The following is a 27,418-nucleotide window of genomic DNA, read 5'->3' as shown; positions in this document are numbered from 1 at the left end:
ATGCTGCTGTGATGTACTCCATCTGGGTTAAAACCTTATTAATACTCTGTATATATCAAATGGTCTGGAACAGACAATGCAATAGTGGTAAAACATGTTTACTCAAAATTACTGATGGATCTGATATAGTCAGACTCAGCACTTCCCTGAAAAGCCTGCATTATACTCTCTTGTTTAAAAATGAATCAGTAGTAAAGCAAACAAACAAACAGTGTTTCACTGATGCGATCTGGAGTTCTTTGCTAATGTTACCCCGCTGTGCAACGCAACTGTAGACAACAGAACCCATTATAATCAGCGATTCTGTCTACGCTGGATGCAGCACAGATTGACACAAATCTCAGACAGTAAACTGATGTCCTGTTCTATTTCTGACATACTCCATGCATTCGTGCTGCTTCTGACCTGAAAGAGAAATGGATGCACAACAGCACTCGCGTCCAATCTAGATACGGTGTTAGCATCACAAGGAAGGCAATTCAACTTACACTACAGTGTCTTGTAATATTGTAACATCATCTGTATGGTTCTGTTGGAGTAATCCTGTGTTTGTGTCTCTCTAGTATTTCCTCTCCTCCTACTACAAGCACATATCAGTGGGCGGGGCTAAACAAGCAGTAATTTAGAATTGGTGGGCAGGGCTAAACAGGCAGTGATGTAGAATTGGTGGGCGTGGCTAAACAGACAGCGATGTAGAAGCAGGCGTTGATCTTCTCCTGCAGAGGTGGGTTTTCACTATTATGTCATAAAGTGGCACATTGCTTGGTTTCAATAAAAGCTATTTGTAGACTGAGAAAGTTTTGAGTTTTGAAACTTACAGGATGTTTTTATAGTACACTGACCTGTTATATGTCAAAAGATCAAGGGAAATTGGATTTCCCAGTTCATGACTGCTTTAAAAGTAATGCATTACAATATTGTGTAACTCCATAAAAAAGTAAGTAATTGTGTTACTTAGTTACTCTTCATGGAAAGTAATACATTACGTTACTTTTGCGTTACTTTTTGTCACCTGGGCTGGCTTATTTTTTATTTTATTTTTATTTTTAACAAAATACCGAAAAGTTTTTTTTTTTGTTTTTTTTTTTGCCGACTGTAAAGGCCCTTTCACACCAAAAGTGAAATGAACAATCCTCAGGCTGAAGGAAATGCCTCTGTCTCTTCACTCACTTCTGATTACTCTAAATACAGAGACAGGAGAGCTCTCAGTGAATGCATGGGAAAACAAAGTAACTTATTTGAAAAAGTGTATCTGCTTTCTCTCTGCTGTGAAACCCGTAAATCATAGACCCTTCACTGACCTTCATCATTGTATGGACTAACACAGCAGAACATGATTGGTTACCTCAATCATTACTCAGTAAAGAGGCTCAATCAAGGTCTACATTCATCAGTTCCTGCATTTTCTCGGAATCAAACCCTCAGTCTTGTGTTTCCAGCACCGTGCGCTGCAGGACTGGTTAGCGGAAGGTTAGTGTAGGGTTTATCTGTTCCAGTTGTGTATGTAGGCGCTCTAACCGAGGCTTTGAACTTTGATGGGATCCTCATGGGTGTCTTAGGAAGCGGTTCAGGGTCCGGGGTCTCGGGGCGGCATATTGTAACCCCCACCTCATGCTCTCGTCTGCTTCTCATTGCTGTTTGATCACCTTCGTCAAAGTGCCTCCCTTTCAAGTGGTCTTCAATTCCCGCCAGAGATCCTGGCGTCTCTGGACATCAAATGTGCACTTTCACAAACACCCTTTACCCGTTCTCCCTCTCTCCCCGGGGAGCCTTTCCCCGCTGCTGAGAACGCTGGGGTGAAGTACTCGGGGAAAGCAGCGGGTTTGGAGGGTGAAGTGGATGTTTAGGAGCGTTGAGGAAGGGGGAGACGGCGATGGGAAGATGGGTTGGAAGAGGGGAATTCCTTTGATGTGGCTTGTGGGTGGCATTATTACTATTCTTCAGAAAAACAGGGACACAGTAGCAGCGGAGCTCAAAATACTAGCACATGTTACTCCCTAATGCTGGATAGGGATCTGGTTCCCAGGGATCCGAGCTTGGCTAAACGGTCAATCATATGATGCTCATTTTTGTTCTGTCTATTAGAAATGCAATTCATGCATGCCTTGATTGACTTGAAAACATCTCTTCAATCATAAGCATGTTTTCAATTTAGAAATTTAAATGAATAGAAATCATAAATTTATTTATATTTTTTGGTGTCCCAAAGTAAAAAATGTCAGGGTTATACCAAAATAACAAATTAACATAATTAATATAACAATTAATTATTAAGAAAAAAAACTTATGCATGATCATCTTCTTCTCATTATTATTGTCATTATTATTATTATTATTTATAATAATTCATAAGAAGTTCTTTAAATAACCTTTAAAAATATATATTTATTATTATTTATAATAATTCATAAGCAGTAAAGCAGTTTTTTAAATAAATTTTTTTACAAATATTTTAGATGATGATTTATTATTATTAATATTTATAATAGTTCATTAGCAACAAAGCAGTTCTTTTAATAAAAACATTTTTAAATATTTTATATTATTATTATTATTATTTAGGGCTGTCAACGTTAACGCGTTAACGCATGCAGTTAATCTAAAAATTAACGCGTTAATATTTTTTTAACGCAAATGAATCGTTTGATAAAGTTTGACCCCAACTTCTTCCCGTCATCGCAGCGTGGAAGGTTATCTATCATTGTGTGATGAGGGGACAGCACCAGTGTTGTGGTTTTCCCGCACAAGTGGGCTATTTTGAAAATGCAGTTTTTTGGGCTACTTTTATAATGTACTGGAGAGGCGGTTGTAACATCACAAACAGCGTGAGTTTCAGCAGAGCATAAGGCTTTTACACAGCAGAAATAAACATGACAACTTGATGGTGGTTTGAAGTGAGTTCTGAGTAAATCTCATAAATTGTCTCATGAAGCATGATGCTAATGTTAGCTCTAATGCACCTGCAGAACAGGTCCAGTTCTTCCTCGTGATGTATTTGGTCATAATACTTCACGTAAGGTCGCAAGAAAATGTTTTGTTGTATTTATTTAGAAATAATTTTGTATACTGGGATTGAAGCGATGTGGCTTGGTAAACGTTTTATTGCCAGCATAAAGACTGATAATGGCTGAATAAAAACAAAAGAATAATAAGGATTATGTCTCATACCTGGCAGAAGTGTGAAAGATTCGGTTTCCTTAAACTAGTTTGTCATGCATTTCTTTATTTCAACACATTTACAGGTAAAATCGTAGTATTTTAAATTTGTCCGTGACTGTGATTAACGCGATAAAAAAATTGTAATCGATTGACAGCACTATTATTATTATTACTATTATTAATTCATAAGCAGTAAAGCAGTTATTTTAATAATAACATTTTAAAATATTTTAAATTATTATTATTAAGCAGTAATGCAATTTTGTTAATAATAATAATAATTTTTATATTTAAATTATTATTATTATTAAATCTTAATAAAGATAAATAAACATGAGATACATATTAGATCATTTGACCTTTTTATGATAAGGCAGTGTTAGTTCAGGTTGTAAATAATGGATATTGTTAAAAAAATAATTCATTATTTTTCCATTTTTTTCCCCCTTGAAAAATAGCTGAAAATGTTATTAAATTAGCATGTGTAGGTATTATTAATTTTCACTAAACAGTAATCACAAGCGCTGTGCTCGAGGCCTGTGGATCGAGACGAAGCTCCTGAAGGCAGCATCACAAAACACTCCAAGCGGTCCAGCCTCTGCTGTCTCATTTCCTTTTCTTCTTAGAAATATATTCCTCCCAACACAATCCATTACCATTTTCAGCCTCACCGGCTTCAAACGGCTCCATTGTGATTGATGCTAGAATAACAGAAGATGTGCAGTAAATCTTCCAGTCCAATGGATCACCAACTTCAAGCACGCAAAACAGCTTTTAAATGAACCTTTGCTCAGCTTTGGCTTCACGGCAGCAAACATTCAGCTGCGGTTCGCTTCAGCGGGCCTTGCTTTTACTCAGACTGTGAGCGCTTTCAAACTTCGTCACGAATGCCATGCAAGCCATCAGAGGAGCGACTGCTTTCATTTAGTGGCTTTACTTCAGAGACAATGGAGGTCAATTCCTCAACCTCAGAAGAACAACAGCGGCACAAGCAGCAGATTTACTGCACATCCAGCGCATTAAAACCCAGCGGCGTCGTCTCCATAAACCATCGCGTCCTCTTCACCGGCGGGATGAAAGGAAAGGCTGGTGTGTCTTACTTCATTTAAAACCAGACGCTCGGAGACAGAAAGCAGAGCTCATCCAGAACTGAAGAAGAGCACTCAGCAGTGAGACCCGGAGAAGAGGCAGAGATGCAGAAGAAACAGATCAAATCACGCTGATGAAAGGATGAGACGCAAATGGAGGACGGCTGAGATGAAAGCACTTCATTTTGATAATGACGACTTTTTCCGGAGGAGCATAAACAGATGAGAATATGTTTTTCTAAAGTTTTCAAAGGCACAGCTCTCCCTCGTGATGATTATAAGCAAACCGTGGCAGAAGCACAGGAGCTTCTCGAGCTCTCCGAGAGCTTACGGTCACAGATCGTCACATCTCAGTCTGCTCACATTATTCTCACCTGTGTTTGATTCTGCTGGATTCCTCCGCCTGACGCTCAGAAGATCATGTGCACAAAAACAAGATGGCAGCGTTAATGCAGCTTTGCAGTCATTTGTCAACAAAGATGTTTTCTAGGAACCACATTTTGAAAATATACAAATATTTCTCGTTATGCTTTTTCAGCTGCTTACACACAGAATCTTTCCTCGTCACACAGTTTCTGAAAGCTGTCGCTCAAACTGCAGAAGCACACACCAAACCTACAAAACATACACTAATTATCAGCCTTTGACTCTTGACACAACACACAGTTCTCTGTGACACACAAACATCTCACAGGAATTAATATTATGGCAAATGTTTGCTTTTGAGATGTGTTTGTGATATTCTGAATGCAGTGCTTCATTTTGCAAGAGATGCGAGGCATTTTACATTTTGTGTGCAATTCTTGGATTTGTGTGTAGTTTTGAAAATGTGTGAAAGCAGCTGAAAAAAACTGTAAAAAAAAAAAGAAAAAAAAGAAAAAGTATTGAATAAGAAAAACACAATATATACTGATGTTCAAAAGGTTGGGGGAAGAAAGATTTTTTTAATATTTCTGAAAGAAGTCTCTTCTGCTCATCAAGGCTGCATTTATTTGCTCACAAATACATAACAAATTGTGAAATATTATTCTAGTGTAAAACAGCTGTTTTCTATGTGAATATCTATTAAACTGTCATTTATTTCTGTGATCAAAGCTGAAATCATTCTAATATGCTGATTTGCTGCTCAAGAAACATTTCTGATTATTATCAATGTTGAAAACATTAATATTTTTGTGGGAACATTTTATTTTTCAGGATGCACAGATGAATAGAAAGTTCAAAAGAGCAGCATTTATTTGAAATATAAATCTCTAATGTTATAAATGTCTTTACTGGCACTTTTGATCAATTTAATGGTGACTTTCTTTCATTGATCCATTTCCTATGACCTTAAAACACAACACAATGCAATTCATAACTCATAACTCATTTTTTGTTGAATAAGCACTAATTAGTGTTGCGGTGAGAACCAAACCCCGACCGGAGCTTCAGTAAGTCTCCATATACAGAAAGCCCATCCTGATTTACTACAACTGCCCGTTTCAAGAGACTTAGTCTGAGTATTTGTGGGTGAATTCAAAGAGCCGGCGAGCGTTATTCTGACAGAGACTGGATCAGATGGACTGAATCTCTCTCTGCTTCTGTGTTTCCAGATCCGTCCTGCTGTCATCATGCTGCGGAGCTCTTTCCTCAGTGCAGAGGAGCCTGTGAACAGGTGACGCTTACACACACACACACACACACACTCTCTCTCACACACACACACACACACACAAAGTGGGGACATGGGTCAATGTCCTGAGATGTCACCTTCACCTTGTAATACCTGCCATACCTTTGTCATTATACACATTTATATCCTGACTTTTCACAAAAACGCGCACACACACACACACACACACACACACTCTCTCTCACACACACACACACACACATATTAAATCTGCACTGTTTGTGAATGTCTGTGCTAATTACAGGACTGCCAATCAATACAAAAGTGTCATTTAATTTGATACTGTATCAAAACTGTTTAGTTTCAATGTGCTTCCAAAGACTTTTAGTTTGTATTTCCACACAGCATGATCACTTAGAACAGAAGTGACTAGAAGACAGGAAACAGGAACTAAGGAAATACAAACTAAAAGTCTTTGAAGACAAACACTGAAACTAAACCAAAATGATATACTGCTTATTTAATTAAATGATTTACAATCAATCACATCCAAATCAAGACAATTCAAAGACAATAAAACCCACAGATGAAGAAAGCATGTCATAGACATTACAAAACATGTTTTTTAGAAGTTAGTAATAATTCCTTATTACAGAATTGTATTTTATTATTGCATTATTGGAAAAGATCTAAAATAGCTAAAATTATTACTATTATTCATCTGATCATTAGTTTTCCCAGGTTTTGAATTTATGGCTTTTAGACCTATTTGAAGTTTATATATATATATATATATATATATATATATATATATATATATATATATGAAAATACATGGATAAAAAAAAGAAAAATTGAGCGATATTATTTATGTAACATTGTATGACATAGTCATGTTCAAAAAACATGGTATAACCGTAGAATCTTCTTTGAAATGGAAAGAAAAGCCGTATGTTGTGTTACGGTCGCGGCAGGAATCAGCGAGACGAGAGCTCAGAGCAAACAAGAGTCTCTCTCTCTGCTGTGTGTTTGTTTCGCGTGATTCACGTGTGTCCTCTGAGCTCTGGAGCTCCAGGAGCATGAAGAACAGCTCTTTATGAAGTTCAGACGGGTCAGTTAGTGGCGCTGACCGCTCGGAAACACTGTCCCATTCAGTACAGTGAAGCCTGCTGTTTGCACCTGCCAGCCAGCGAAGGATCAGAAATACAGAGACAGACAGACGGAGAGCTAAAAGCCCATCAGACGCAGACGGATCTATAAAACAGCAGATTAGCCGGAGAGAATAATGGCGGCTTGTTAGCGGCGCTGTGCAGGAACAGACCCGGCCCATTTCATCCTAATGGAGGGCCGAGGCTTTGAAGAGACGAGGCCCTCGGCCCTTTGAGGAGGGGCCACGCTGCTTCAGAAGATCTCCCCGCCATTGATTGAGCCTCCGAACAAAAACCTGAAGCAAGAAACCAGCAGAACTTTTCCAAATGGACTGAGGCCTGGTTTCTCCGGAGCTTTGCATTGATCGCACAGCTCTTTATAATGCTGCGCATTCGCCACAACTATCACCTGATTACTTACTTATGCTTACTTTTCTTATAAATGTTATATTTGTCAGTTGGTTAAATTATATTTGAATTGAATTTTAATTTCATTAAAAAAAAAAAAAAAAAAGCATTAAACCAAATCTTGATATGATGACAAAATAATTAATTTATTAAATAATTCGAATGCCTGTTAGTAATAGTAAGCTTATATAAATGATATCAATATTTGTTTAAAACAAAGTATCAAATATTACAACAACAACAAAAAAGTTGGTGAAATGGGAAAATTCCTTTTTATGGAATTTGTGTATAGGTTAAAGATCATGATTAATAAAGTTATTTTTTGTGATTTATTTTTCTTATAATCATACTAAATTAACAGATTAAATTGGCAACCCTGTTTTATTATTACAGTAATTCCTAAATATTAATTGTCACACCATGTCACTGTTTGACTGTTTAGTTAGTTGTCATGGTTTCTGATTTGAGTTAATTATCCTCGTTTGGTCTGTGTATTTAAGTCCTGTCTGTTCAGTTAGAGTTTGTCAGGTATTGTTTATGTCATCAACACAGCTTGCGTGACTATAATAGGCTGTAATTACTGCACACTGAATGTTCATTCATGACTGTATGGAAGTCAGTATAGAAAACCATAAATATGTACATTAATGTTTCTGTGTGTCATTTCTGCACACAGCAGATAGAACTGCAAAACTAATGACATTTTCCAAATTCATACATGATATGCTGCTGAACTAATCAAATGAATGCAATGAATCACACCCAAATGAAGGTCATTCCAAGACACTTAAAAAAAAAAAGCATTTCATAAACATAAAAAAAAACATGCCTTTTATACGTTAGTAAAAAATGGTGGAAACTCGGAAAAAACTCCTTCTAATTCATGTGATTGGCTGATGCTGTCTGAGATCCGCCTCCAAGTCCTCTGATTGGCTGTCACACATGAGCCCGAGACTGTGTTAAAGTGCCCCTATTATGGTTAATGAAAGGTTCATAGTTTGGTTTTTAACAACAGGTTGACATGCAAGGTCAAAAACACTTTCATATGCATTTATTTTGACCTTATTTGCTCATCGACTCCCAAACGATTCGCTCAACAATTCATTTTTCCAAACCCCTCCCTCCTCTGCGTGATGCTAATCTGCTGTGATTGGTCGATTTCATTTCAGTGCTGCTTTGTGTGCAGCGTTACCGGTCAAACAGATATTTTTAACGCTCCTCCAGCGGCACCTAGTGGCAAAGAATGAATCTGCATTTTCATTCAGACCAACACGAGAAGACCAACAAGTGGGCGGCAATATGCTCATGTTTCATGATGACGTCAGAATGAAACGGCTTGGGATTCGTTTTAAAAACGACTCGTTTCAATGATTCAGAGTCGACTCTTTCTTTTGAGAGACAATAACTTTATACACGGTGCTCTTTCAGATTTAAAGCTTTGCAGGATGTTTTCATTCACTTAGAGCTGTTACACACGGCATGAAAGATCATCTTCAGAAATACATGATAGGGGCACTTTAATTCAGTGATATCTGTCAGAGAGTTTACTTGTTGTATTCCAAAATATCATTTACAACCACTTAAAGTCTCTGAAAAGTAGAACAAACAAGAATCAAATTGCATTTTGTGCATATTGTCTTTTTTGTAGTTCTCTCAGTTTCTTTGTAAGAGGTCCAATATGTTTGTTGCAGAAAGAAATTGTTTGAAACATCTGCCAGCAAATTCATATTTTCCCATTTTGTGTCCCTGTTTGTCAATAATTATCCTTCATGACAGGGAGTCTCTGCAGAAACGTCATTCACAGAACACTTGTACATGGAGATCCAGAGCGTTTGAGCCAGAAGTTGAGAAATACAAACAGAATGAGACCACAAAAGCCACTGAGCGCTTCATATCTTCATATGTGCCAAGAACTGAAAAATTAGTCACAGCGTGCCGATATACAGTCGTATTGCACTGCTACGAGTGTGATATTGCATTTATACAACAGTTCGATGGCACACATAAGAAACAACAACAACAACAACAAAAAACCTCTTTTGTGCAGAACTGCTTTCTTCCGCCACGGATACAAATCTAAAGTTGACAGTTTCGCAGCCGAGCCTCTGTTACTAATTCCAAAACATCACTTTAGAACTAGTAACGAAGGAACGTTGAGTTGCTTAATTAAAAGCTTTCTGTATTACTGTTGTAAAAGCAGTGCATTATGTGGAGAAGAGTATTATGAGAGAGATGGACTGAGTCAAAACTATCTTCTCTGGAACAAATAATAGATTAATGAGACCAAAGACTGCCGTTAGATTTACCCAAAACAAATGATATCTCGTTTCCCCACTATACAGACAGAGCTAGTGGCAAATACACAGCCTCTTTATTAACAAACCGCATATGTGACCCTACACCACAAAACCAGTCATAAGTGTCAATTTTGAATAAATAAGCTCTCCATTGATTTATGGTTTGTTAGGATCAGACAATATTTGTCTGAGATACAACTATTTGAAATCTGGAATCTGAGGGAGCAAAAAAATCTAAATATTGAGAAAATCACCTTTAAAGTTGTCCAAATTAAGTTCTTAGCAATGCATATTACTAATCAAAAATGAAGTTTTGATATATTTATGGGAGGAAATTCACTAAATATCTTCATGGAACATGATCTTAATATCCTAATGATTTTTGGCATAAAAGACAAATGTATAATTTTGAGCCATACAATGTATTGTTGACTATTGCTACAAATATAGCTGTGCTGCTTATGACTGCTTCTGTGCTGCAGGGTCACATATATGAAGTCTAAATAACTACATCCTCACCAACAAACCATTCTTAAAACTACATTCTGTGACACAAAAACAGTATTATTTATAAAATTATAGTGGATTTGAGTGACACTCGCTGTGAGAAATACTGCAAGCGGATTGATGCAAACAGAGTTCTGTTATCACAGGAATACTGCACTATATATATATATATATATATATATATACAGTATAATAGGCTATAATTACTGTTATTACAACGGACATTCGTGAATGAATGGAAATCAGTATAGAAAAGCATAGATGTATACATGAATGTCTCCGTGTCATTTTTGCACAAACTATTAAACCAAACATCTGTGTGTGCACTTCTTCCTCTCTTCTGCCTGCAGCTCGCGACCATCAGGAGTGAATCGCGTCTGAAGCACCTTCTCCTGCGTTTGCCCAGTTACTGCCCCGAGTCTCTGGTAAGGCGTTTCCTCTCGTCTCCAGATCTGTGTTTACATTACAGCTGCAACACAGGAAGTCTTAAACAGAGAGAGCGCCGCTGCTTCCTGTTCCTCCCTCGTGGGCTGGTGCTGTGGTTTTACCTGCTTGGCAGTAATGAAGCTGGACAGACGCCTCCACCCTCTTTCAAAGCTGGAATGCCAGCGCCGGCAATATGCAATTACATCCAGCCTCTAATTAAGCCTCGGGCCTGTTTCGTTTGGACGCGCGTCCTGCGCTGATTCACAGAAAATGGGTGCAAATGGATTTTGGAAGCATTTGAAATGTGCTCGAAAGCATTTTAAAGTCCAGATCAAATGTGTTTGTTTTAGTCTAACGCATCAAAACCACATTGTTGTTTGTGCTCCGTTCAAATGAGGCTGAATCTTTTTGACGGGTGTGTTTTTTCATACGCCAGAGTATGTGAATCTCAGACGATGTCCTGTTTACTGGGTTGATTATCTTGTCAAAGCGTGTGGAAGAGGAACGGCTGCAGGAGATTGTGGCTCATCTGCATCTACTTTTAATTAAAGTTGAGTCATATTAGGAGGCTCTCCGCTGCCAATAATACGAGCTCCACTGATACCAGAGACGCTTCTCATGAAGGGATCTTTGTACACAGGCTGCTTTCATACGGGTCCTTTATAACCAGACCAAACAGCTTATATAAGACTGTTTTTATCATTCGGTTTCAGTGAAAATACATTTGAGATGCTTCACATATTCTATTGTGTATTCTGTGTTGCTAAAACTATAAACCATGATGTCCAGATGTCTGAAAATGTTTACACTACTGTTCAAATGACTTATTTTTCTAAAGAAATTAATACTTTTATTCATCAAAGCTGCATTAAATTGATCAAAAGTGACAGTAAAGGCATTTATAATGTTATTCTATTTCAAATAAATGCTAGTATAAATAATATCAGCATAACAATTTGAGTAAAAAGTGCTCAATGCACAAATTTGCTAATGTAAATAGCGCCCTAAAGCAGTGCAGAGTCATAATTTGAAAAAAAATGTATTTAATGCATAAATATTCAAAAGTTATTTTTTTTTTTTTTAAAAACAGTGCCTTTTTTTCTTCTTGCTTTAAATTGCATTTTGAGTCTCACATTTTAAATCTATTCTTTTGAACCTGAACATTGTCATCAGCAGCTCAGTAAATGATTTTCAGTAAATAATGACCTACTAAATAACTTCTGGATTCCACAGAAGAATCCTCTGGTTTGGACGCACATGAGAGCGAGTAGATGATGTATTCTGAGTTGTTGTCATGCTAAACATCTCCTTTTGGTTTTGCAGAGTGAACTTTGGATCTGCATCAACAATACATTGCCGGGTAGGTGAACGCAGGAGCACAGATGGAGACGTTTAGAGCAGAACACACCTGTCTTTTCAACCTGTACCAGCCTTAAAAGAACACAAGAGAGGATTTAGAGTCTCTGAAGACCTAATGCCTCCCAGATGCACAAATATCCCACTTCACATCAGTCAAACTACACCTTACAGGGCCATTAAAACCCCGTCCAGAGCTTTGAGCTTCAGCTCATAAAGAACCCAAGCCAAACGCTCAGCATTCAAAGCACAGCTGGATGAAATATGAATGCGGTGTTGTTTTGAGACTCATCATCAGTGTGTCATGTATGGTTCTGCATTAGATCTACTGTAAAGGTCACTGTGATTCTGTACTTGTCCAGGGGCATCAAAGAAGTCGGACGGATGGGTGGGTTTGGGCTGCTGTGAGCTGGCCATGTCCACTGAATGTCGCAGGGACTGCAAACAGGTCGATGAACAGATCTTATATAATCTATAGAACCGTCTGTAAGATCATCGGCTCACCTGTGATTCTGAGGTGTGTGTTTTTCTGTTTTCTGTTCAGGCATCGTCTAAAAATGACATCACTAAAGTATGCAAGAAAGACACAGAGGTGGGAGTTTACCTTTACTTTACTTCAGCCTGTTTCTGAGAAAGTTTTAAATAAATTTGACTCTTTTTTGAGAAATTCAGAATGTAGATTGTGAAGAGATATTATGAGCAATTACCAAGAAAAGTCACAGATGTGAGATTGTCACAGATACTTTTATTTTCGTTCTTCGAGGTTGAAACAGGCTTTGTTCCAATAATATATTTTAACCCTGAGTATTAAACTTCGCCACATAACTGGACCGGTGTGTTTCTTTAACCCTCGTGTTGTGTTGTGCTTACACTTGTGCTGTTTTTGGTCAAAAAAGACAGAATGCTCTCATTATGCTGCATTCTTACCACTGAGTGATTGTAGGAATTATTGATCTGAGCTTATGCATCTCAAAAAGCGAAAAAACAAACGTTATTTTGGATTATTTTGCCAACGTTCACTCAAACAGTGAGGTTTAAGCTCGGATCAATGAGATCAATCAGTTCCTAAAGGAATACAAAACCTGTGCCAATTGAAAGAAAACAAGTGTTGTTAGTATTATTTGCAGTATTTATTATTATTTTAAATTCTTTCATTAGTTTTTATCTTATTTATTAATTATATTTATATTTGACTTTATTGCAGCTGTATGTCCATTTTTAATAGTTTTAGTTAACAATAACAGCACTGGATTAGACTGATGAGCCGAGTCCTATCTAAACCAGAATATCTCAGAGCCAGTATGGAAAATATACTTCACACACCTTAGCAACACACAACAATTCCCTAACAACCGTCCACAACACCGCAGCGTTGGGCCAGTGACTTCAGAAACGCTGTAAATCAGTTTAACACACGGTCACCTTCACAGAGACTCGCTCCGGCTGAGATGTTGAGATGAAAGCAGGCAGACTCTGGGAGGTCCTTCTCCTTCATCAAAGAGCCCGATATGACTCGACGTTTCTCTGTTTGTTTGTCTAGCGGCTCTGCAGTCTGAAATGAGCCTCCAGCTTTATTTGTGTTTATTCATTTAAAGCCTGGTTTCTAGCACAAGCCCAAACCTCTTTATGAGGTCGTTTCGTTAGTGTTGAGCAATGGAAAAATATCATTTCCCTCTAACTGGACATGCTGTCGCCACATTACAGTCCAATAAATCTGGTATAAAAGAGTAATGATTCCCTATAGGCATGCTGTCAATCTGATGCTGCTGTCCATCGGTCCTCTGTCCGTACGGCTCATGCGATCCAGACAAACACGCAGACCATCGTGCGCAATGTTTGCTTTGGACCGCTCTCACAACAACTTCAGCTCTTTCATCTTGTGCCCTTGGTTTTCTGAGAAGTCGTTGTGCAAACTTATGCATACTTCAGCGCTGCTCGACTCGACTGCAGCGGAAAGAATCCAAGCCTTTATAAAGCATTAGAATAGATGTGGCTGATGCTTGCTTTGGAGAATACAGAAATAAACTAACATCAGCCTTTAGGTTTTAAAGATAAAATGTGTCTTAGTTTTATTAGCACACTACCGTTCATGTACAGGGTCAGTAAGATTTATTAATGTTTTTGAAAGAAGTCTCTTCTGCTCACCAAAGCTGCATTTATTTGATCAAATACAGTAAAAATTATGAAATATTATTCCAATTTAAAATATCAGTTTTCTATGTGAATATGTGTTAAACTGTAATGTATTTCTGTGATGCGCAGCTGTATTTTCAGCATCATTACTGCAGTCTTCAGTGTCACATGATCTTCAGAAATCATTCTAATATGCTGATTTGCTGCTCAACAAACATTTCTGATTATTATCAATGTTGAAAACAGTCGTGCTGCACAATATTTTTGTGGAAACTGTGATGCATTTTATTTTTCAGGATTCACAGATGAATAGAAAGTCCAAAAGAACAGAAATCTTCTGTAACATTGGAAATGTCTTATATTAATTTCTTAAAAACAGTCTTACTGACCTCACACTTTCTAACAGTAACGTACTTGGATTCAGAAATAATTATCTGAAGTCTGAAAAGCTTTGTGTCTTTGTGACAAGAACAAGTGCTTCTTGGTGAATTTTAGAGACAAAAACGCTGTTTCATAAACTATATTGCATTCTAATTAATTTAATTTCTCTCTTGCAGAAACCACTCTACAGCTGTATCACCAAAAATGAAAGTAAGGAAAGCTGCATGAAAAGGTCTTCGGTTATCAGTCCGTCTGTACCTCATTTATGTGATTCAGTCCTCAGAGACTGACTCTCCTGTTTGATGACGCCGCGTCTCCGGTCTCTGACCTGCACGAGAAGGAAATGAGATGGAGTTGTTTCGGTGCCTGGGAGGCAAGGTCACGACCTTTAGCCTGCGCTCGCTGAGCTCAGAACTGAATGAAGAGCTTATTTGTGTGCATTAGTAGAGCAGACAAACTCCCAGACAGCCTTTATTAAACAGCAGCAGACTGCATGATCAGATGTAGAAATGATGAGTTCAGTGTGTGGCGATGGCTCAGGTGTCAGATCCTCACGTGTGTGTGTGTGTGTGTGTGTGTGTGTGTGTGTCCAGTGGGCTCAGTATGCTGCAGTTATGCAGGGAGACACACAAACTGCCGTGAATACTGTCAGGCCATCTTCCGCACAGACTCGTCGCCGACCGTCTCCCAAATCAGCGCGGTCAAAGAGTACTGCCAGAGCATCAGTCCACAGCTCATCGGCTGCGTCACCAACTACACCAAATCCTACCCCATCCGGAGCCCCATCGACAGTAAGTGCTCCCTAAAACTACTCATTTCACTAATAATTACACAGAGATTGCAAGTAACACATTGACTTAAACATGACATTTTAAAATAAAATAAAAAAAATCTCTAATAATCTGCTTTATTTGCAACTTCAAAAAATTTTTTGCACCAAAACCGTTAGACAATCAGCTGTGGCTGCATTCCGTTTGCATACTTTTCATTCTTAATGTAATGTAAGAAAAACAACAACAACAACAACAACAACAACAAAAAGCTATTTTATTCATCAAGGATGATCATTAAATTGATCAAAACTGACAGTAAAAACATTTATAATGTTAGGGTTAGGGTTAGTTTTCAACATTGATAATAATCAGAAATGTTTGTTGAGCAGCAAATCAGCATATTAGAATGATTTCTGAAGATCATGTGACACTGAAGACTGCAGTAATGATGCTGAAAATACAGCTGCGTCACAGAAATAAATTACAGTTTAACACATTCACATTTACTGTATTTTTGATCATATACGTGTAGATCTAGTATGCAAATTGGCAGTTTAAATTTACATATGCAAAAACATAAAAATAAAACAAATAAATCTGTTATAAACTGAAGTGAGGAATCATTTACGGAGTTAGGACTGCTTTCAATCTAGCTTAAAAAATGTTCACACAATATAAAATTACCACAATATTCAATATATATTTCAAGTTAGTTGCCAAGGCGATATTTCTATTCTATTATTTTAACTTTATATCAACTAATGAAAACTATTTTTAATCGTTTTAGTTAACAGGACCAACAGTAGAGTCGTTGAATCATTTACTCAACTATCATGTAGATTAACTACAAATTGGAACAAATGTAGTTAACTATAATCAGTGCACGCTTTCTGCACATGAACAGCGTCAGGTTTTGAATCAATTCACTGAAGCTGACTGGGGATATGGCTCACTTACCCAGAATGCCGTGTGTCTGTGCTCAGGTTTGTACTGCTGTGACCGGGCGGAGGAGGCTCACTGTCAGACGGCCTGTAAGCATATTCTTCGCACCATGAGCACCGAGCAGGAGATCATGGAGGGTCTGATCAGCGAGTGTGGCAGTCAGCCGCTGCCGCAGGACCCGCTCTGGCAGTGCTTCTTGGGCAGCGCACACCCGCCCACCATAAGCGACCCCGAATCGCCCCCGATCGCCAAGATGGACTACGCCAAACTGCACTGCTGCTTTAAGGCCAACACATCCAGCTGCAGGTCAGCACCGAGCCTTCTGTTTGTTTATTTTCTTCTTAACACCATTCCAGCATGTACGGCTGTATTCATGGCCAGAACCAGAGTATGTGAGCGGAGCGATTTCGAATGGAGCGGATTTTTTAACAGTCGGAGCGTTGTGGTTTTCACTCGCTCCAAGCGCTCCACTACCGCTCCATCACGAGTACAATTCATGCCAACGGCCCATAATTTAACTCGCATGCTAAACATATTTAGCTAGCTTGATACAGATGGATCACTCAAATCAGAAAGAAAGTGAAGGCTATGATGTTGCCAACTGCTTTCAGTTGAAAGTAGCTAAATGTCACTAGATGATATCATAATGGCAAATTCACTGATCTAAAGATGAATATAGATCAGCGGGCAAGATGAGAACTCAGATGAGGTTTGTCCAAGAAGTTGTTATATTTGTCCCTAAACTTTTGAAAAAAGTCTCAAAAGGGGAAGTCGCTAAATCTAGCTACAAAATTGCTAAATTGGCAACACCGATGATGACGGCAATGAGCGGGAAGTTCTCAAGCAATTAGTTTGTTCCTTCTCGATCAGTGGTCTCAAACTCAGTTCCTGGAGGGCCACAGCTCTGCAGAGTTTAACCAGCTCCAAATCACACCTGCTTGGAAGTTTCTAGTGATCCTGAAGAGCTTGATTAGCTGGATCAGGAGTGTTTGATTAGGGCTGGAGCTAAACTGTGCAGAGCTGTGGCCCTCCGGGAATTGAGTTTGAGACCAATGTTCTAGATACTGAATATTTTCAGGTGAAAGCATGATTTAAACAGGTACGACACTTATTCACACGCAATTGCTCTCTCAATAATGCTTCAAACTAATATAATCTTACAGTGCTATTTCGTTTGTATCAGATTTCGAATGAGCAGAAATCTGTCAGAAAATCAGCGATCCGTAGATAAAATAACTGACGAAAACGAACTGTTACTTGCATCCTTCACAAACTAAATTTGCACTGCAAAAAGCAGTAATGATATCTTTTAATGCTGATTACCATGTAATTAGCTCGGCATGTGGTTGGAAAAAAGCTTGCACACTAGTGTTCCATTGATATCAGTGAGCGAGGAGCGCAGTGATTATTGAGAACTCACGCTGACACAGGGATGCAAACGCCACACAGTCCCTGCCAGGGCTCGAACCGAGGACCTTCTTGCTGTGAGACCGTCTGAGCGCTAACGGCGTCGCTCTGAGACTGAATGTGTTCGTATCCGCACTGTTTGTTAGGAACATGTGCTTGGAGATCAGCACCAACTGGGGCACTCAGACGTGGCAGGAGTTCGACCAGCATTGTGAATACAACCCGGCTGAGATGGACCTCATCACCTGCTTGGCCGACGTCAGGGAGCCGTGCCAGTTAGGCTGCAAAGACCTCAGCTACTGCACCAACTTCAACAACAGGTTAGTAACGCTTTCTTACTGTCAATCAAGCGTTAGTTCCCGTTAGTCCTCGAATCTGACTGGTACCGAGAGTGCTGATATACAGTCTAACAGCATCAGGACTTTCCACTTCTTCTGTGCATTAGAGGTGCGCAATGTTTAGTGACTCTTTCTGCAAGTTACATTGATCAGCCAGTAGATGGCGACGAGTTACTATAAACGTGTGAATCATTTGAATCGTTCATATAGCTGATTCATTCAGGAACAAAACAGAGTTATTTTAGTATTGTTTATGTACTATTGTAGTGTTTATTAATATTTTGAATAAACTTTTATTTATATAAATTTAGTTATCATTTAGTTTAAATTGTAATAATTTTAAGTTTAAGTACATTTGCATTTTGTTGTTGTTTTATCTCTATTTAGCTTTTTTAATTTCAGTTTTAGTAAATTTAGTATTTATTTTATTTCAGTTAGTTGCCAAGGCAACATTTCTAGCTTTTATTGAAGTTATTTATGTTTTTCAACTAGCATTTTTTTATTTTATCTCAAATTTACTTCAATTAATGAAAATGATTTTTAATCATTTTAGTTAACAATAAGAACAGTGCAATGAGTCATTGAATCATTTACTTGACAGATTCAGAAACAATTGACTGACTTTATGAGTGAGTCATTGAATCATTTACTTGATGGATTCATTCAAAATAGTGGTGTCAAAATTAGTGCATTAACGCAGGCGCTTAATATTTTCAGTTTAATGCGTTAAAAATATTTAACGCAATTAACACAGGGGCGGGGCTAGGGTTGGCCACCCCATTCACAACTGCATTTATTCAGCCACAGAACATCTTTACGAACACATAAAATGGGAGGGATTTCTCCTCCGTGCCAGGCGCGAGTCTAACGAGCGTGGAAACGGCCAAAACATCCTAATAACCAGCTGCTGTGATGTCTGTTAATTAAAGAAGAAAGAAAAAAAATCAATAACTTTTATAGCTTTAAGGATTCATCTATATTTAATTTAGAATTTAGTCTTTGATAACTTTATTCGATTTCTGTATATTTCTGCTGGGTTTTTGTGAAGATTGTTTTAAGTTCACTTAAATTAGAAGTAGTTTTTTAAAGTCTAATAAATGTTAAAATTGATATCTCTCAATTATACTATAATGTTGAATGGCTACAATTGGTATCAATACTGGCCTTCAGTCATAAAAAAAGACGCCACTAAACAAATATAAACAGATATACTGTCTTTATGTTGTTTGTACATTAATTTGAAGATTGCATGTGAAATGATTGAAATTTAAAAATGTATTTAAAACCTTTAATGTTAGGTGGGATTAATCGCAATTAATCACGATTAATTTCAGAAAAATGATTAAAAAAAAATACTGATATTGTGTCTAAAATGTATGTTACTAAATTTTAACTTCTTGTTTATTGAGCTGTCGTATAAAATAAGCATATAATTAATTCACATATATCCTCAATATCCAGCTATACCAACTGTGATATTGTTATGGTCTGTGAAAGTAGACAGGGGTTCACTGGGTTCATAAGTTTGCATGCTATTATTATGTAACTGAACACGAGGTCTGTGTTACATGGAAAAATGAATATCCAGCAGGCATGTCGGGTTTCTCTCTGACCTGTGCGTTTTCTCTGTGGGTTACAGATGTAGACAGCATGATTTATGATGGTAGAAGTAGTCCAGCGTTGTTTTCAGGTCAAACAGGCATTGAGCTCTATGATAGGACCACCGGTTTCCCACCACGGCTACATGGTTTGCCCAGCTCTACACTCAATCCCACGAGTCCTCTCAAACGTTTGAGGGAAGAGGGATTCGAGCCTGTAAAACAGCGAGTGTGACTTACTCTAAGAGTTTGTGTAAGTGCCATAACAAGTCTGCTTAGATGATGAAATGGCATGTCACATTTCTTCAGAGCTGTGTGAGAGCATCCACACGAGACTCACGGCGAATGTGCAGACTCCTGAGGGGCTTTGCAGGGGTTTTCATGACTTTTGAATCCAATTACGGCTGGTGGCTGAGATTCTGACAGATGTGTGGAAGAACAGAACCATTCAATACTGAGTAAACAGAGTTTGGCTGACCCGAGTCACTTAAACTCACACTGACCCTCTGTCATAGCTCAGGGATTGGTAATGCATTCAAGACATGATCAAAGCAGACGAGAGCTGCTAACACACTCACACTCACACACACACACACACACACACACACACACACACACACTCACACACACACACACTCGCACGCACGCACACACACGTTACTTCTGAATGTTCTCTGAAACAAGTAGTAACATTTAAAAATGTTAGATGAACATTCAACTAATATGTTTATGAAAAAGTAAATGAAAGATATATAAATAACTTTTTGTGGTAATGTTTAGAGAGTGTTATTAAAGACCAGATAACTTTAATACAGTTTTTTTTTCAGCTGTTTACACACTAAATCTTTCCTTGTCACACAGTTTCTGAAAGCTGACACTCAAACAGCAGAAGCACACACCAAACCTACAAAACACAACACACACAAATCTAACAGGAATTAATATTATGGCAAAGGTGTTTGCTTTTGAGATGTGTTTGTGATATTTTGAATGCAGTGCTTCATTTTGCAAGAGATGCGAGGCATTTTACATTTTGTGTGCGATTCTTGGATTTGTGTGTAAAGTTTGGAAAAAAGAGGCAAAGTTTTCAAAATGTGTGAAAGCAGCTGAAAAAAAACTGTAAATGAACAAAATAAACATTATTAAAAGAGCATCTGCTCATAACTTTGAGAGAAACTTGCCAGAACATTAAGCCAAAGTTCTGAGAACATTCCCTGATAGCTGGGACATTATTATATTATATTATATTAAAGCCCACAATATTTAGTTTTACATCCCATAAAATAGAGTTCTGACTGAAAGGTGTATACAGTATGAATTGCAGGCTGAGGAAAGAATTCAGTACAGTGTGAAATATTCTGGTATTGTTTTTGTTGGCTGAGCGTGATGATGAAGATGATGAAGATGATGATGATGATGATGGGATGTGAGTTCAGGCAAACAGCCGCTGGCTATGATTTCTCTGAAGGATTGCTGGGGTTGACTGGATCCTGCAGATTTCAAAGAGCGCAGTGAAGAGAGCGTAGGGGACAGACGTGCGGGAGTGAGGTGTACTCGCCCTGACGCTCATCACAGAGACAGAACGATCCACACACAGCTTCATCCGGGTTCCTGACCGCACCAGCTCGTCACGAGGGACTGCATTTTGTTTGTTTGTTTTTAAATGACAGAATGAGTAATGTAAAGAGTAAAAAAAGCAATAATTGAAAAAAATACATTCAAGTTTTATAGAGATAAATTTATGTATTTAGGTTGATTTACCTTTTTTCAGTTTTATATATATATATATATGCATACTACTGTGTGCAGTAATGGGGTCGATACGAGTTTACTGTTTTTGAAAGAAGTCTCTTCTGCTCATCAAGGCTGCATTTATTTGATCAGAAATCAAACAGTGAAATACTATTACAATCTGAAACAGCAGTTTTCTATGTGAATATGTGTTAAACTGTAATTTATTTCTGTGATGCAGCTGTATTTTCAGCATCATTTCTCCAGTCTTCAGCGTCACATGATCTTCAGAAATCATAATAATATGCTGATTTGCTGCTCAACAAACATGTTGAAAACAGCTGCGCTGCACGATATTTTAGTGGAATTCTTTGAAGAATGGAAGGTTGATATAAACCCAGTAAAGAGTGTGTTTGGTTCTGTCATAGATCAGCCCATCAGCACCACACCCAAATGAAAAAGCTGTAAACAAACCTTCAAATGAGCAGGAATCGGCTTCTGACCACAAGCAGAAACCTCAGCTCCACCATCGTCCCGTCCCACACTGAGCTCTATAAAAAGAGCCGATCATTAGAAAGAATAAAAGCTGCTCTCGGCTTCAGGTTTCCTGAGGAAGTCCCTCTTCCCAAAGCTTTGTCGGGACGCGGTTGCTAGTGAACAATGGCCTTCTGGGATCCAATAACAAAACAACTCAAGTCTGCTCTAAATTAGAAACAGGACTGATTTTTATTGTCTTTAATGCCTGCAGTGTCTCTAGCATCATCTGCTGCTTCTGTGGAGAATGTGTGCTGTTGGCAGGTTTTGTCTGTGAGGCTGATATGCTGTAAATCATCATCTCACCTCACTGTGTTTGTGTTCTCAGGCCAACGGAGCTGTTCCGCAGCTGTAACGTTCAGTCAGACCAGGGCGCCATGAGCGACTTCAGACTCTGGTCCAACGGAACCATTAAGATGCCCTTCATGAACATCCCGGTGCTGGACATCAGGAAGTGCCAGCCGGAGATGTGGAAGGCCGTGGCCTGTGCGCTGCAGATCAAGCCCTGCTACAGCAAGTCCAGAGGAAGCGTCATCTGCAGGTCAGCCTTCATCCTCCTCTTCATCATCTGCTGTATCAATGAGTACAACGTATCAAAACACATCCGGGTCACATCGCACCACAAAAGCAAAATAATATAATCTAAACAGGCTTGTAATTCATGCATAATAAATGCATTTTATGACAATTAATAAAATATCCCACAATAATTTACATTTATTTTCAGAAGTCATTATATTCTTACTACTTTAATGGTATTTTTGATGTATTAAATAGAAACAAATATATAAAACAATGATAAATAAAATATATAATAGCACAATAAAAAATATAATAATATGTGACCTTCTCTGTGAAAACCCAGCTAAAGTTTTTTTACTGTTTTCTGCATAAAATCATCCTTCATAAGGTAAAGAACATTAACCTTTATATCTTTAATATTGACTAAGGCCATGTCAAAGATTGAAATTATAGTGAAATTAATGGTTGAAATCAAACTTTGATACATAATTATATTTTGAGACTTTAGCCTGGATTTCACAGAGAGGGTAAAAAAATATATATAAATATATATATATGTATATGTAGTTATAATATAAAATTGTCTTAATAATTAAACATTTATTTAATTTATTTGTTTATTTTGCATTAAATAGAATGATGTTTTGTGTTATAGTAATGAAAATTTGGGGGAAATCTGCTTTTTACAATAAATCTTACAATAAATCCTAATGTTTATTAATTTTTTTATTTTATTCTTATTTTCTACCCCTCCATGTTTTTGTTTTGCTTTTGAATCAGAATATATCCAGGCCTGGTCTTGACATCCAAATGTTATTTTCATGCACTAGACCAAAAGACGTTTTGTTGGCGTATAAAAGTCTCATAATCCACGGGTTTTGTCCTCCAGCAGGTGTTGTGTTGTGTGTGTTCAGTCAGTCTTCAGATTGCTGTAATGCAGTGAGAATGTAATTGCAGGTTGTTGTATGATGGCTTTGAGTTTTAAACCTGCATGTTGCTTTAGCGCAGATCTTTTGAAACAGAAGTATCTGTTGGGCGTTTCAGTGTTGCACACAGTAAGGTTATTCAGAGAGTAAATCATATCAAAACACCGTCAGCATTGAGAAACAGATTCTTGTCAGTCGTCCAGTGTTTTATCAGAATTAGTGCTGTGCAGTGTGGTTTTGTTCACGCTGAGCGGCGTTTGAATGGGACAGACGTGTCTCTGGTGTGCTGAGGATCAGACGTCCTCACGCAGGAGAACGCTGAGGAATGAAGAATAAAGAGCTGTGACGCTGAGTAATGGCCGGCTGTGACCCAGCATGCATCAGTCCTGTTCCAGCAGGACTCACTGTTTGTGGTTTAGAGGAAAGCACACGATGAGAAACCAGAGCTGCTTTAAAACAAGTGTTCGGCTCCGGTGACGTCTTTCTCAGGTGCTTTCTTCTGCCAGCGTGGACAAACACCATCCTGAAACACTCCGACAGCATTACCTGCGCTAACAGACTCGTCTGAATCCCCGACAAATGACTCCGATGAGCCGGTTCATTTTAGTGAATCAAAAACAAATCTCACGACTGCTGTAGTCTGATTCCTGAATGAATGACTCTGAGTTGATTCTTTGTGTGTGAATCAGAAGTATTCAGTGCACCAGCGTAGTTCAATTCAATTCAAATTGTATTAAAATGCAATATATTTATTAAAGCGGCTACACCACTGCTGAATCTACAGCTGGTGAACAAAACAGCACAACCAATGGAGTTTGATTCCCAAAGGAATGAATCATATGAATCGATTCTTTTTACTCAATCAAAAACATAGAGCACAAAACTGAATGAATGACTCCGAGTTGGTTCTTTTGAGAGAATCAAATGCACATTATGTGGTTTGTTAGTAGTACTTAAAAAAAAATAAGGTTACACTTTATGTTGATAGTCCACTTTAGACGTTCTACTAACTATAAGTAACTTTGCAACTACATGTCTACTAACTCTCAGTAGGGTAGGTTTAGGGTTAGTAGAAGAAGTTGACATATACTTGCAAAGCTTCTCATAATCGGTGTGTTTTAGGTTGAGGACCCGTCAAAATAAAGTGCTACCAAATATAAAAATTAATTTTAGTTTGTGTGAGTTTAGTTATCGTAGTGCATTTATGCTGCCTCTCAAGAAACTGACAAAAGTCATCAAATACATATGTAATACTTTTGAACATTTTCTTACTTAAAATAAACATTAACTGAAATAAAATATAAAAATCTAGTTTCCAAGGCAACATTTCTGATTTCCGTTTAGTGTAACTCGATGTACTAAAATAACTGAAATCTTTAAGAATGTTTAGTTCTGTGTATGTTAGTGTTCTCTGATGGCATGCAGATGTATCGTCCGGCGCAGTAGTCTTACAATGTGCTGCTAAACAAAACACTACAGATGTTTCTATCAGTGTGAGTGAATGAGAAACAAGCACGCGACGCCTCGGGACCTCAGACGTCTCCTGAGACGCTGCATGTGGACAGTAGTGAGGAGCAGCTGGTATGGCAGCGATCTGTGTGCTGTACAGGAAACAGGAAACAGGAAACAGGCTTTTATCCCGTCCGTCTGAGCCACAGGTCACATTAGTTTCACTGCTGGCAGCTCCGTTCCTCTCTCTTTACAGCAACACAACTCATGATCATTTCTGTTTCATGACCGTCCAGAATATCCCTGTAGAGTCACACAGCTGGAGGGTGATGGATTACGACGCTTTAAGGCCTCTCGTCACATTTGTCGTTACAAAGTATCACGAGCATGAGATATGAAGGGTCACATGATGAATATGAATAATATCGATAAGAGTTTACATTCTGGAATGGTTTAAAACATGTCTTGATGTTTTAGAATTTCATAAAAACAAACATTTCACGAACACTGGCACAAAATCGCATTAATATGGAGAGACCATTTATTAACACTGTCAGAACAGCAGATAACTATGGAAGCCTTTATCCATCACAGATAAAAAGATAGAAAAGTGAATTGCAACTTTTTATTTCATAATTTGGACATTTTTCATATCTTGTCATTCTGAGTTTAGATAACACAGTTCTGACGTTTCTTCCCTCAGAATTCTGAGAATTTCTGAGCAACTGTTTTTTTTATTTCCACCACAGAATAAAAAATAAAAAAGGTAATTGTGACTTTTAATCATACAATTCTAACTTTTTTTTAATTATTATTGCAATCAAGTTTATATCTCATAATTCTCTTTATATCTCACAATTGCAAAAAAAGGCTGAATTGTGAGATAAAAAGTCACAATTATCATTATTATTATTTTTTAATGTGTTGCATGAAGCAGCTTCCATAGACAACCCTTTAAATGAAGACTAAATAACCCTCAGGTTTACTTTACACTAAAATCAACAATACATTGGCATTTATTAGAGGAACGTTATAGCAACCTTATCATAACATTTACACAACTTTACCATCAAACAATCAGTACAATAATATAAAAGCACCAGTTTATTCCATAGGCACAACAGTACATGAGCATCAAATGAACACTACTTTCGGATTTAAATTGCATGATAAATTAGGTTAGAATCAGAGGATCGTGATGATTGTGTGATGAAGCGCTGCGGTGTCTCCTCAGGTCGGACTGTGTGGATATCCTGACGCAGTGCGGCGATCGCAAGCGCTTTCTGGAGGGACAGACGCCCGAGCGCATATGTGACCTGCTGTCTCCTACAGACGACCCGGAGCGCTGCATCCCTCTCCACAGATACCTCAGTGAGTGAGCGCTCGTCCGCACCGCTCAGAGCCGGGTCTGATATATTCACTGATGTCCTTACGCTTCCCACAGCTCCCAGTCCCTTTGAGAACACCATTGAAGAAGTCATCCACCCCTGCAACCCCAACCCCTGTCCCAGCAATCACCTGTGTGAAGTCAACAGAAAGGGCTGCCACCCCGGACACGACTGCCTGCCCTACTTCTGCGTTCCTGGTGAACACTCCTTAACATCTTCACTTATGTGCTGACAGTGAGATCAAACATGTGCATTTATTAGGAGGGTGTGTTCAGAGTGCTGCTTACTGCTTACTGCTTGCTTAAAGTGCAGTTAATTCAGGACAATAGCCACATTTTGACATTGAGGTGCATGCCATCAAACAGTCCAGTGTATCTGTAATTACCGTGAATTAGTATGCAATGATAAATATATTAGGTTGTAATATACTATTTTATTGTCACATGACTTTACTATATTGCATGTTTAATGAATTGAGTCCAATTAACAACTCAGGAAAAAAGGCAGTTTTGCTTGTTTAATTTAATTTTGCTGTGTTTTGGTTTTAAAACATCTTATTGATAGTTTTGATAGTTCAATTAAATAATGCTTTTTTAAAGGTGTTTTAAAACTTTTTAGACAGTTTCCAATCAAATAAGAAGTAGATTTTAAAGTTTTGTTTTGGTTTAGTTTTGGATTGTTTCTTTTGTTTTGTTTTAAAAGGTCTTTAACTTTTAGTAGTTTCTGGACAAATAATATGTTAAGAAGTTTTAAAACTTTTGTTTTGTTTTGTTTTGTTTAAAACTTTTGATAGTCCAATGAAATTACGAGTCAAAAAGTAGATTTTAAAACTTGTTTTGCTTTGCTTTGTTTTGTTTGTTTGAAATGTTTTAACTCTTGATACTCCGATCAAATAATGAATCAAGAAGTAGCTTCATGACGCCATAAAATGAAGGTGAAGTTGAGCGAAGTGCATTGTGGGACACTGACACACTGTGCACAGTACTCAGTAACAGTAGTATGCCAGAGAATGACGGGGAAGTGCATTAGGATTGTGTTGATGTCTCTAAGGCTGTAAGCTGGGAGAAGCCTCGGAGTTCCTGGTGCCGGTGGACGGCCGGATCCAGGTGCCCACCAGGAGCGGTCAGGTGGGCTGTTTCGAGGTGTGCACCTGCGGTCAGAGCGGTCGTCTGGAGAACTGCGCTGACCTGCCCTGCTTCGACACCAGCAAGACCTGCCTCATGGGAGGACAGCGCAAGAGTAAGAGCTCATATCTGCATGCAGCTTCGCTCTCACATTAATGAACAGCAACT

General features: G+C 38.2%; 1 protein-coding gene across 2 annotated transcripts in view; it reads left to right on the top strand.

Annotated features, from left to right (window-relative positions):
• The window catches only part of reck (reversion-inducing-cysteine-rich protein with kazal motifs), a 56,530-nt gene that overhangs the window by 16,364 nt on the left and 12,748 nt on the right, over positions 1-27,418 (top strand). For both annotated transcript variants that reach the window (XM_058765757.1, XM_058765756.1), the window contains exons 2-14: positions 5,843-5,904; positions 10,573-10,647; positions 11,972-12,008; positions 12,367-12,452; positions 12,549-12,596; positions 14,695-14,728; positions 15,112-15,309; positions 16,275-16,539; positions 17,787-17,960; positions 22,170-22,382; positions 25,973-26,109; positions 26,183-26,323; positions 27,177-27,365. In XM_058765757.1, coding sequence (XP_058621740.1) covers positions 5,843-5,904; positions 10,573-10,647; positions 11,972-12,008; positions 12,367-12,452; positions 12,549-12,596; positions 14,695-14,728; positions 15,112-15,309; positions 16,275-16,539; positions 17,787-17,960; positions 22,170-22,382; positions 25,973-26,109; positions 26,183-26,323; positions 27,177-27,365 — 1,659 coding nt within the window. The remainder of the gene's footprint in view (positions 1-5,842; positions 5,905-10,572; positions 10,648-11,971; positions 12,009-12,366; positions 12,453-12,548; positions 12,597-14,694; positions 14,729-15,111; positions 15,310-16,274; positions 16,540-17,786; positions 17,961-22,169; positions 22,383-25,972; positions 26,110-26,182; positions 26,324-27,176; positions 27,366-27,418) is intronic.

The sequence above is a fragment of the Onychostoma macrolepis genome, chromosome 24 (genome assembly GCF_012432095.1).
Source record: "Onychostoma macrolepis isolate SWU-2019 chromosome 24, ASM1243209v1, whole genome shotgun sequence".
NCBI classification, from domain to species: Eukaryota; Metazoa; Chordata; class Actinopteri; order Cypriniformes; family Cyprinidae; genus Onychostoma; species Onychostoma macrolepis.
Note: the sequence above shows the minus strand (reverse complement) of the source record. Positions and strands in the feature narration are given on the sequence as shown.